The sequence below is a fragment of the Rattus rattus genome, chromosome 2 (genome assembly GCF_011064425.1).
Source record: "Rattus rattus isolate New Zealand chromosome 2, Rrattus_CSIRO_v1, whole genome shotgun sequence".
Lineage (NCBI taxonomy): Eukaryota > Metazoa > Chordata > Mammalia > Rodentia > Muridae > Rattus > Rattus rattus.
In genome coordinates, this window is record NC_046155.1 from 42,962,049 (window position 1) to 42,974,489 (window position 12,441).

At 46.0% G+C, this 12,441-nt stretch overlaps 1 protein-coding gene across 3 annotated transcripts in view; it reads left to right on the forward strand.

The window, feature by feature from the left end:
• Cnnm1 (cyclin and CBS domain divalent metal cation transport mediator 1) overlaps window positions 1–12,441 on the forward strand; it is a 58,559-nt gene that overhangs the window by 15,400 nt on the left and 30,718 nt on the right. For 2 of the 3 annotated variants that reach the window (XM_032892012.1, XM_032892013.1), the window contains exons 2-3: window positions 8,500–8,643; window positions 11,617–11,757. In XM_032892012.1, the coding sequence (XP_032747903.1) occupies window positions 8,500–8,643; window positions 11,617–11,757 (285 nt within the window). The remainder of the gene's footprint in view (window positions 1–8,499; window positions 8,644–11,616; window positions 11,758–12,441) is intronic. The other variant, XM_032892014.1, reaches the window with a different exon arrangement.

Below are 12,441 nucleotides of genomic sequence, written 5' to 3' on the forward strand. Positions count from 1 at the left end.
GGAAAGGCAAGCAAATCTCTGTGGATTTGAGACCAGTCTGGTCTACAGAGTGAATGCCAGGCCAGCCAGGGCTACATGGTGAGATCCTGTCTCACAAAAGAGGAGGAGGTGGAGGAGGAGGAGGAAGAGGAGGAGGGGGAGGAGGAGGAGGAGAAGGAGGAGGAGGAGGAAGAGGAGGAAGAGGAAGAGGAGGAGGAAGATTGGATTAGAATACCGTAGAGTACCAGGGCTGGGGAGATGGCTCAGTTAGTAATGTTCCTGCTACTGGAGGATCTGAATTTGGATCCCCATCACTTAAACAAACAAAAACAAAAAATGTGCAGAGCTGTGACAGAGACAGGAGGGTTCCTGAGGATGGCTGGCCAGCTAGTCTTACTAAATTACTGAGAAGTTCAGTGAGGGACCTTGTCTCCAAAGAATAAGGAGGACAAGAATAGAGGGGGACGCTCAGTGTTGACCTCTGGCCTCCATGTACACAGATATACAAACACGTACATGTGCCCAGCATACATATGGCAAGGGGGACATGCATTAGCCTAAACCTCACTGCTTTTCACCACCACCCAGAGGTTTTCCATCCATGTCACCACTGTATGGTGGAGGGACATGTAAAAGTGTCTCAAGCCCGGTAACTAGTCTTGGAGAGGTTTCTGTCTGAAGAACTACCTCTTGCCTCTGATGAATCATAAGGAGATACAGTGTACCCATGGACTTAGCTGACTTAAAGCTTGTTACACTGGCTATTTTTAGAAACAGAGGGGGTAACTGTGCCAGGCCTCCATTGCTTTGAACACTGCCAAGGGTGTGCAAAGCAGATCATTCAGTTTAGCCTGCGCCTCCGCAGATGTAGCTTGGCACAGCCTTGCTTTTGTGCACATGTTCTCTGGTTGGCAGTCATGATTCTAAAAGGACACTGCCTGCCCTAAGAATATGGCCGCCACGTGAGAGGAGACTATTAAATGGAATTTGAAAGGGAGAGTTAACTTGTTAAAGACTGTACATAGGACACGTACGTCTCAGTGGGTTCAAAAGCAGGCTGGGACCTATAAAATCATTTCTCGTTCATTCCTTAGGAAATGCATGTAGTTCTCAATAGCGTCTCATTCATTCCAAGGCTTTTCTGTAGCACCTAGAATGTCCCTTGGCAAACTGGAAAGTTCTATGTAATTGTAATAGTCACTAACTTAAATTGTCTGACAGATAGCCTACTTTTCTACAAAATTAGGGACAAGCTGAGAGGAATGGGTTTGTCATGATAGGAAGGCATTTGACAGTTCCTAGTCAGCCCAGCAGAGGAGGTCACAGTCCAAATTCATGGAATCTCGTAAGGAAGCAGAAGGAGGAAGTAGGCAAGTGTAAGCCACTCTTCCAAACACAGCAGTGACCCACTGGAGAGAAATAACACAGGGTGGAGATTAACATTTGCTGAGAAAAATGAAAACAGACAATTAGGCTATTAGAGCCCTGTTACTCCAGGCTTGCCCCATTCTGTGAGTTTTAAGCACTCTTATGTCCTGAGAGCCAATGAAACGTCTGGTGACAGAGATGACCTCCCACAGCCCAGCTTTGCCTTCATTTGCTTTCAGATTCTCCCCCTGCCATCTGTGGCCAAGACCGTGCCTCTTTTCATGATTTCCTCTTCCATACAGGAGCACAAATGGTGTCCTTTCCTTCCTTTCAAATTATTCCCCTTACAAACCCACTTCTTTTTTAAAAAGTATTTATTGTATGTATATGAGTACACTGTTGCTGTCTTCAGACACACCAGAAGAGGGCATCAGATCCCATTACAGATGGTTGTGAGCCACCATGTGGTTGCTGGGATTTGAACTCAGGACCTCTGGAAGAGCAGTCAGTGCTCTTAACCACTGAGCCATCTCCCCAGCCCCACAAACCCGCTTCTGTCTCACACTTTCAAGTGGTTCGTAGCTTCAAGCTTTACTAACTTCCCGTACCTTCGGCCATGAGCTAGTGGGGCTTTTTATTTAAAAGAAATTTTAATAGAGACATAACTCACATGTCATAAAATTTACTCTTTTAAATGTTTAATTCACGTCTTTAGCATACTAACAGAATTAACGTAAGCATCAAAGTCATCTAATCCCAGAATAATTCCTCATCCCCAAAAGATATTCTGAACCCAGTAGCTACCTATTTTCTTCTTTCCGCCATTTCTGGCAGCCACTAATCTATTGTCTTCCTTGGTAGACTTGCCTATTTTGGATATTTCTCGTGAATGGAATCGTACAGCAGGCAGGCATGAGCCCTGGCTTCTTAGGTTTGCTGTGTCTTCAAGGCATGGGTGTTTGACAGCATTACTTTATCCCTTTTTGTGGCCAAAGAACATCCCATTGCATAGACTTACCAAGTTTTATTTGCTTCAAAACATGGGTTGAGGATACTCCTAGGCCATCCATCCTCCGTGTAGGAGTGGAATTGCTGGATCGTGTGATAGTTTAATAGTTTGAAGAATTTCCAGAGCATGACAGCAGTGATGTTGGATCCTCGTTCCCTATATCCTCTCCAACACTTGTGATGCTTATAGCCATTCCAGTAAATACATCGAGATATTCTGTTTCCATTCGATTTGAGTTTCCCTAATGGCTATAATGTGTGTTCAGCATTTTTCGCATGCTTGTTGATCAATTAAGCATCTCCCTTACAGAAGCACCTATTCAGACCATCTGTCATTTTTGCAACTGGGTTGTCTTTTCATGAGATTGAGTATTTCTTCATAATATTCCAGAGGTGGGTCATTGTACAATGACGTATGTCCGATGCTAGGCACTAGAGAATGTATGTGATAAATATCAGCTTCTGTAAAAACGATAGTAATAATAGCTATTGTCCTAACTGTAGAGAAATATTCACAGAGTACGGTGACAGGAAAGAAGGGAGTGAAAGTATTCCATATCTACAGATTGGCTTCACATAAGACCACCTACAACACTCCCTCCTGAGGCCTAGGAAAAGGGGGATGCAGGGATAGGGCTCTGAAAGACCAACTTTTTCATGAGAAGGAAGAACCTTAGGTGTGTTTACCATGGAGACAGCTGGTTGTCTCACTGTTGTGTTAGCTCAAAAGGGGGGCTTTATGATCACCATCCCGTTTCCTATCCCAGTCCGAGCCTAAGAAGGACAGTTTCCTTCATTTGTTTGTCAATTTCTATGGCTGTGATGGGAAATCCTTACCTCTTATTAGTGTAGATTAAATGTACAAAACGATGGACTTCATTGTGACGTTCATATATGCACATGATCATCTCCACAACCCTGAAGGGTATCTCGGAGGCTGGCTATAAAATGTTTCTAAGTGGATTTCATAGGGACTGTATCTCAGTCTCTTGATTAGCGTATAAGTAAACCTTAAAATTCCTTTGTGACCCTCAAATTGACCTTATAAGATATAGAACCTCATAGACATCTGTGTGTGTGTGTGTGTGTGTGTGTTTGTGTGTGTGTGTTTGTCTTTGCTGGGGTGGGTGTGCATATCTTCTTGTGTATGAGGACAACTTTGGGTGTCCATAATGTAGAAATTGTTTATAAAACAGTAGCAGGAAACTGTGCGTGAATTTGGTTCTAGCATATGAGCTAAGCATACGAACTGTGGAGACTGCGCCTGTCCTATGAGCAGCCTGACGCCCCACAACACAAAAGGCATTCAGTTATAGCAAACAGGTTTAAGAAATCGGTTTGCCTAGATTTTTCCGTGACATTACTCACTTGTTTTGTCATCTGCTAGCACATGTTAGCAGAAAAGTGAGAACAGGCACCATAGGTTTAAGGAAAAACTGTGTTTGGAATTGTTTTAATCTTTAAGCCTCACACATTCTAACAATTAGCATAATCTAATTTAAGCTGCAAAACACTTCGGTCCATCGGATAGGAAATAGTTGCTTCATAGGGTAACTTTCTAGAGCCTGGGGGGAGGGTTGAAATATTCATTTAAACCTATAATATGCTATCAGAAATTAAAGGTTCTTGATGGCATCTGTCGTACTAGCTTCGTATGTTTATTTGGTCTCCAGCCTCGTTCAGCTTATCAAACACTCGCCAGGTGTTGGAGGGGTGAAAGAACTTGTTTAAAGATGTGACCCTTTGGGGTTAGGGATTTAGCTCAGTGGTAGAGCACTTGCCTAGGAAGCGCAAGGCCCTGGGTTCGGTCCCCAGCTCCAAAAAAAAAAAAAAAAAGAACCAAAGATGTGACCCTTTGTTCTGAAGGAGCTCACCCTCCAAGAAAGTCACACTAATGTAGGACACATGAGTCGCTAGTTACAAGAAGCAGAAAGCTGCAATAGTACTAAAGGCTTTGGAGGCCAAGGCAGCAGGAGATCCGGTCCGATTCAGAATGGGGTCAGTCTGGGAGAGCTTCTTCTGAAGCTGTAGTCTGAAGGGCCAACAGAGATGGGATGGGGAAAGCCATACTGTGAACTATTAGAAAGGGCACCAGAACGAAACTCAGGAAGTGGAGTTGATCTGGAATACCCAGAGGATAGATTCCTGATGGCGTATGGCAGAGTAGATGGGAATATTGGGAAGAGCCACAATGTACAGTCTTGATTTTACTAAACAACTTGAGTTTAGACTTGATTCTCTAAGTGCCGTTTTAGTTACTGTCTGCTACCTCAGTAGACACTTTTCCTGTCACCGTGGCAAAAGAACTACAAGAGCAACTTAAAGAGTTTCTTTGGCTGTCAGTTCCAGATTATATATGTGTCCACCATGGAAGAAACAAGGAGCTTAGTGTGCTAGGCCACACTGAATCTTCACTTGGCAAGCAGAAGGTGCCAAATGCTGTGCCCAGCTCCCTTCCACTTTTAGTCAGTAGGAGTCTATCTAGATGATTTCTCTCAGACATACCCGGAGGCTTGTGTCTCAGGTGATTCTAGACCCTGTCAAGTTGACGGTCAACATTAATCATTACATGAAAAGTTCTTGAACATGGCTAGAAGCATAGAAGCAGGTTGAAGTGTAGGTAGAAGATGGGGAAATTTTAGAGACCGTTCACAGGTGGTAAAAATACCATCTTTCAAGTATCATTTCCATTTCAAATCCCAAGGAGAATCTTTGCCTTTTGATAGCTGTGATGGTTAATACCATTCACCAATTTGATGGCATCTAGAATTACCTGGGAGATGGTCCTCCAGGGTTACTTGTGAGAGTTTATCTTGATTGGGTTAATGGGAGTGGGAAGAGCCACCCGAGGGTGGCACAATTCCCTAGGCTGGGGTACTGAACTGTATAGAGGGAAAAGTGAGCTAAACGTGGACATCTGACTTTCTGGGCTTCATGATAGATGATACAGTGGTCCTCAAGTTTCTGCTGTGATCCTCACTGTGATGGGCTGGAACCTCAAACTGTGAGCTGAAATAAACCCTTTCTCCCTTAAGTTGTTCTGGCCAGATGTTTTATCACAGCAACAGGAAAATTAAATGATAGCTAATTGTGCTTCTGGAAAACCAACTGCCCTTCTTCATTCTTGAATGATGCCTTTAACAATAAGCAAAAGCTGCTTTGGGGAATTTTTTTTTTCAGGACTAATTCATCTGAGTCAGCACCTCAGATTTTCTCCTTATAAATGCCTCGTAGCCAAGAAAGAAGAACCACTCAGTTTGCATTCTAGAAACAGGACCAGGAAATGTGTCTATATTATAAAAGGAAACAGATTGACCTGGAGGAAGGCAGTTAGAAAATACTTTAGCCAGGTCTAATGGCAAATGCCCTGTAATCCCAGCTTCTCATAAGGCAGGAACATCCAAGTTCAAGGCCAGCCTGGGTAACTTTGTGAGGCCTTGTCACAAAATAAAATGTTGGGGGCGGGGGGTTTCTAGGCAATTTTTTTCCTAGGTTCAATTCTATCAGGAAAAAGGGGGGATTAAGGGAAAGGAAGGTCAGGCTTTAGGTTAGGACTGGATCCAGTTACGCAGCCGAGATCCAGCTCATCCCCCCTTGGGCTGTGCCACTGAGGTTTATCACTAACCCCACGTGTGCTCCCTTTCTTTGAGTGTAATGCTGCTACCCACTCTCGGGCTCTTTGGAGGATTAAATCATTTGACGTGTGTCAAGTGTTCCAAATAGTGTCTGGCGTGAAACAAGAGCTCGAGAAATGTTAGCGCTTGTTACATTGTTAGGCAGCAAAAACAAAACTCTTCAACATTAGTCAGAATGCTCCCGACATAAAACGCCTTAAACAAGGAAGGGTTTCTTTGGCTCCTGGTTTCATCTGTTCCCATGGAGAGACAAGGTGGCCGGGAGAGAGCACCCCACACCAAGGCAACCAGGAAGCAGAGAGAAAATGGCTGTTAAAACAAACCTTCTCCTTTTCCCCCTTATAGCCCTTCTGGGCTGAGGAATGTTGATGATGCCCAGGCACCTAGAGTGAAGCTTCCTCTTCCTCTTAACCCTTCCTAGAATTGCCTTCATAGAAACACCCAGAAGTGTGCATTACTAATGTCCTGGATATCTCTCAACTCAGCCAAGTCGGCAATCAAGATGGCCCCCATGTCAGCCTGTGCTACATTATAGCTTATAAAACCTTTTTATAAATCTACCAGCTGTGTAGCCAGTTCGTGGGCACTGGGTATGCCAGCTAAAGTATTGCTAACAAGTCACCCCACCACCACCAAAGAGATAGAAAACAACCCCCATCTTATTACACTAATGGCTTCTAAGAAAGGCACAATAGGATAACTTTTCTCTGCTTTACCGTACTTAGGCCATCACTAGGGAAGACAAGAGAGCCTGGGTCCTCTGAGACTGAGGCAACCACTTTCAAGGTGGTTCAAACCGTGGTCGCCTCAGGGTAGTCAACAAACGTCTCACAGGGTCTCCACAGGGGAAGTTGTCTTTTATCGCCTGGACTCAGGAGAACAGAACAGACTCTCCTAAGTGGTGATGGTTCAGGCAGTCATAATGCCACCCAGGTTCAGGGGCAGGACATATTAGCCAAGCCTTCCAGTTCCAGGAATTCATCAGCCTTGTTTTTGAATGGATACACTTTTCTAGTCCCTGATTCCACCTGAGTGGGGACAAATCAGTGGCGATTAAATAACTTGCCAGAAGGTGGTAACCAGTACGACTAAACAGGGAGGCTAACTTCTAATCTAATTTTCCTCCCGTCTCAGTGAGGCTCTTCAGTCTCCTTCTGCTAATATATGCTTGTCAATGTGTGAAAGCTCAAAGAAAAAAATATAACTGGGTCACATTTTAGATACATGTTAGAAAGCTTCCCTAAAAAGAAACATAGAAGGGTTTCAGAAGCCAGAAGCAGGTAGAGGTGAGGAAGGACGGGGGGGAATGTGGCTAGCAGGTACAGTGGTGTGCTAGATAGGCATTGTGGCTTCTTTTTTTTTTAAACATTTTATTTATTTATTTAATATATATGAGTACACTGTTGCTCTCTTCAGACACATCAGAAGAGGACATCAAATCACACTACAGATGGTTGTGAGCCACCATGTGGTTGCTGGGATTTGAACTCAGGAAGAGCAGTCAGTGCTCTCAACCACTGAACCATCTCTCCAGCCCTTGTGTAAACATTTTCAAATGTCACATTGTACCCTATAAATGTGTCCAACCTATGTGCAAACTAACCATTATAAAATACAACCAAGTGCCACATGGTGATATTATAACCAACTATGTAGAATGGTCTTATAAAATCGTCATCTAGTGATGGCATACCATTATGTCATTGGTTGTGACATAACCATTAGTTTGCATAAGTGCTATCTTAGGGTTTTTTAAAAAATATTTATTTTATTTATTATATATAAGTACACTGTAGCTATCTTCAGACACACCAGAAGAGGGCATCAGATCCCATTCCAGATGGTTGTGAGCCACCATGTGGTTGCTGGGATTTGAACTCAGGACCTCTGGAAGAGCAGTCAGTGCTCTTCACCACTGAGCCATCCCTCCAGCCCTTAGTTAGGGTTTCTATTGCTGTGGTAAAACACCATGACCAAATGCAAGTTAGGGAGGAAGGGGTTTATTTGGCTTACATATCATTCCGTTGTGGGAAGCCAGGCAGGAGCTCAAACAGGGCAGGAACCTGATGCAGAGGCCATGGAAGAGTGCTGCTTACTGGCTTGCTAAGCTTGCTTTCTCACAGAAGTCAGGACCATCAGCCGAGGGACAGCACTGCCCACAACGGGCTGGACCCAACCCCATCCATCATTAATTGAGAAAATGTCCCACAGGCTTACAGACAGCCCCTAATGTATGCAGACATTGTCTCAATTGAGGCTCCTTCCTCTGATGACTGTAACTTGTGTTAAGTTGACAGAAAACGACCCAGTGCACATGTCCTCTGTGCACTGTGTGTCACACAGTGAAACTGCTTAACAGTTCCGGTCTGAGAGCCTGCCTCTCTCACTGAGCAACACAGGTCTGTATTTCCTCTGAGTACCAAGCTTCCATTGGTAAGAACTTGCACACAAATTTCCTATTTTCAGATGGTCCTGGGCTGAGCTCAGTGCGGTTTCCTTTGTTCTCCAGGAAAATCACACCTGGCCATTGTCCAGAGAGTGAACAACGAGGGTGAAGGAGACCCTTTCTATGAGGTGATGGGCATCGTCACACTGGAGGACATCATAGAAGAGATCATCAAGTCGGAGATCCTAGATGAAACTGACCTCTACAGTAAGCGTGTGTCCGTCCTGCTCCCCTGAGACGCCCAGGAACGCATCAGTTTGATAAGCAATGGAATAGGGTGTCAGGGCAAGTCTGGGCACTGGCGTGTCATCCACCACCGCCATCCAGTGCTAGCATGGCCGGATACCCTGGCCCACATTATCCTGAGTCACTGGGAGCATGCTGCTGAGGTTATCAGAAGGGAACGTTCCAGAACACAGTTAAAACTGGGGAAAGATAGCTTGATCTTTAAATGGAAAAAAAAAATGGTCAAGGGAAATACAGTGTGCCCAGGGCAGGCCCAGAGAGCTCTTGGCTCTTGTTTCTGCCCCCTCCATTGTGTTCATGGGAGCTCTTTGTCTCCTGGAGGCAGAGCCCAGGTCCTCTTGGAACTCCTCCCACCCAACCACCAGTGAGCAGTGAACATTGTCATGGCACTGCCTTGTGCTCAAGCCAAAAGGTTAAATGGCCCTTGTTGGATGCTGTTCCGGGCCCTCGTGCCTTTTAGCAGCACCCCTGCCAAATTTTCCATTCTCTTTCCTGCCTCCTGGATCAAGTCCCTGTATGGGCCCTGTGCCTGCTCCCGTCTCTGGTCTCTTCCTCTCCCTGCACCCCTCAGGAACAATATGGCCTCCTCTTTATAGTGAATGACAGCTTTAGGCCCGTGGGCCTCATCAATGCTTTGTTTGCCAGCAATAAAGGGGCTTGCTTTGTCTACAGAATTGGAATATTATCTAATCCATGGGAGTCTCTGGCCAGGAGACGTTTCCTCCCCAGAGCTTCATCTCCTAGGATAGCCACCCCATTCCCTTCCTGGGGATAACTCATTTGAGATGAGCAGCTTCTGCTTGCCAGAGCAATCTTCCAGAAACTGCTTCCTCACAGCAAAAGGCTGTGATACCATATGGCAGTGATAACTGTGGGCCAAGAAGAGATCAAATCTAAAACACGGGCCAGCCCTCACTGAAAACAACCTGAGTGTCTCTGCGCCTCCCTTCAGGGACCTGGGAGTGCAGTACTGAGCATTTTCAATCAAGGTGGAGCTCGGAAAGGACCTCTCCCACTCCAGGCTCCCTTCTCTGCCCACCGCCCTTGCTCTAGAACTCCCAGGTGTCCTTAAATGCAAATTGGCAAAGACCACACTGAAATGTTAATTGTTGGTGGAAGGCAAAATTAGTAGTCTCTATCAAGAGTAGTGATTTAAATAACCCCAATGCTTCAAGTACCCACTATTAAAATCGAAGTGATAAAGGAAGAGACTATAGGGACGTCTCTACTAGGAAAGGTTAATGACATGCTGGCAGACACATAAGCAAATACGTCATAAAAATCAGAGGCCGCTCGCCAGCGACAGCAGAGAAAATGGGTTCTAAATCTCTCTCCTTGAGGCTGCCTTTCTGGATGAGCCTCTCCCTGGAGGAGAGGGCCAGCGGTTCCCACTCTGATCCCTAAGGGCCACAAAAAGGCGGAGAAGTCAGAACACTGTGTTTCTTCTTATGTGACTGGGATTTGTTACACACTCTGGATACTTGGGTCAGAATCTCCCAACCAGAACACAGAGCAAAAGTAGGGCTGAGGTGAGAGCCAGGCGCCCACACAGGCACAGGCACAGGCAGGCCCACTAGAGCTGTGTAGATAGGAGGCAATCCAAAGGGCTGAAAGAAGCAGGGTCCAAAAGAAGAGGGTGTGGGGAAGGAAGCTGGAGTCTGGGGCCCTGGTTTCCTGCTGTGGGACACATCCTTTGGTCTCCAGTGTGTCTGGGCCACTTTACTGCGAGCCCTGTGGCCCTGTTGTTTTCCAGGCCACCAAGGTTGAAGAGAACAGAGACACATCTTCCCCCTCCCCCTCAGCACAGGTGAGGTGGGTTACCACTTCCCGTTTATTTTCAACACTCTGGGAAAGCAACAGAGAAGTGGTCGAAGAAAACACTTCCTCCACTTGAAAAAAAAATGTATCTATACACTTACAATGTACACAAACGTGAATCCACACATGTGTATACATATGTAGACTTTTCCTTTTTTTACTAAGCAGATTTACTTTATACATGTGAGCACACTGTCGCTGTCTTCAGACCCACCAGAAGAGGCATCGGATTCCATTACAGATGGTTGTGAGCCACCATGTGGTTGCTGGGAATTGAACTCAGGACCTCTGGAAGAGGAGTCAGTGCTCTTAACCGCTGAGCCATCTCTCCAGGCCCCTGGACTTTTCCTTTTTAAAAAGCAAGTGAAAGACTAGATTGGAGAAAGTTCATTTCTCAGTTTCTCAGTGCGTAGGCTCTGCCTGAGCCCTCATCTCAAGAATCCGCCTTTGGAAAATTATGGAGTCATGTTTACTTCTTTTGCATTCCTGGTCCTCGTGTTTCCCATGATCCTTTCTCCGGAGGGACCCGAGGGAAGCAGGAGAATTGTGAGTGGTGAGAGAGTGACATGGCTTAGCTGCCACTCCTATCGTGCCTTTAACCCACAGGAAAGGGACTAGGTGAACCCTGCTCTAGGGGACGGAAGAGGACAGATGGACAGACCCTAACCCCCTTAATGCCAAGATTACCAGCCGCTTATGTCAATATGACCTTGTATGAACACTGTCACGTACGGTTGCCTATTAGAGTCCGGCAGTCACTGCAAAGGCAACATAACTTTTCTGTTATTGAATGTCTTGTATGGATTAAAGCAAGTAAAAAACTCTGATGCATCAAGAGTTTGCACAGCTCTCAGGTAACGGAACCAGCCTTGGAACTCTGGGCAGGGGCACCTCCCCTCACACCCCACGGCCCCCACCAGCTTTCCCCGCCCCTTCATCTACCACCTAAGCACAAACAACACCGAACCATCTGCTGCCTGCCGGCTCCTACTGGGAGGGGGATGGCTGAGCCTCCTACAGTTGGCACTGCAGAAGTGTGTGGCCCCAAAGAGCCTGTGTAAGCAGCCAAAGACCAACGACGATTCTGACCGCCATATTTCCCCTGTGGCCCTACAGCTGACAATCGGAAAAAGCAGAGGGTCCCACACCGGGAGAGGAGGCGGCATGATTTCTCTCTGTTCAAGCTTTCAGACTCAGAGATCAGAGTCAAGATCTCGCCACAGCTCTTGCTCGCCACACATCGCTTCATGGCCACAGGTAGGACCTGCCCCGCCCACCCCCTACCTCCACACTTGTAGCAGAACCTGTCATGGCACCAGGCACCACATCTCTTAATATCCTCATCCCCATCCTGGTGTGCACTGCCACTGAGAACCAGGGTTTGAGGAAGGAGGCTGCCTCCTGCGGGGTCCTGTGGTAGCTCCAAGCTCCCTGCTGTGTGGTAGAGAGGAAGTGAGTACTCTCTACCAGACGAGAGGTAGGGAAACCACTGCAGAATTTCCACTTCCTCTGCTCACTTCCCAGTGGAGCCCTAAAGACAGCCTCCTCCATCCTACTGGGATTGGGGTGCCCCAGACCTTTGTCTCAGAGGGAAAAGCATTATCCTTCCAAGCAACAAGCCCCAGCATTTTGGTCTCCACCTGGAGTCTGGAATGGGAATCCTGGTGACCTTAAAAAGAAAAACAGTTCCATCCATTTGCCTAAGAATTTCATGAAGTCATTGTTTTTTGATAGCTGAGTAATATTCCATTGTGTAGATGTACCACATTTTCTGTATCCATTCCTCTGTTGAAGGACATCTGGGTTCTTTCCAGCTTCTGGCTATTATAAATAAAGGCTTCTATGAACATAGTGGAGCATGTGTCTTTGTTATATGTTGGGGCATCTTTTGGGTATATGCCCAGGAGTGGTATAGCTGGGTCCTCAGTACTATGTCCAATT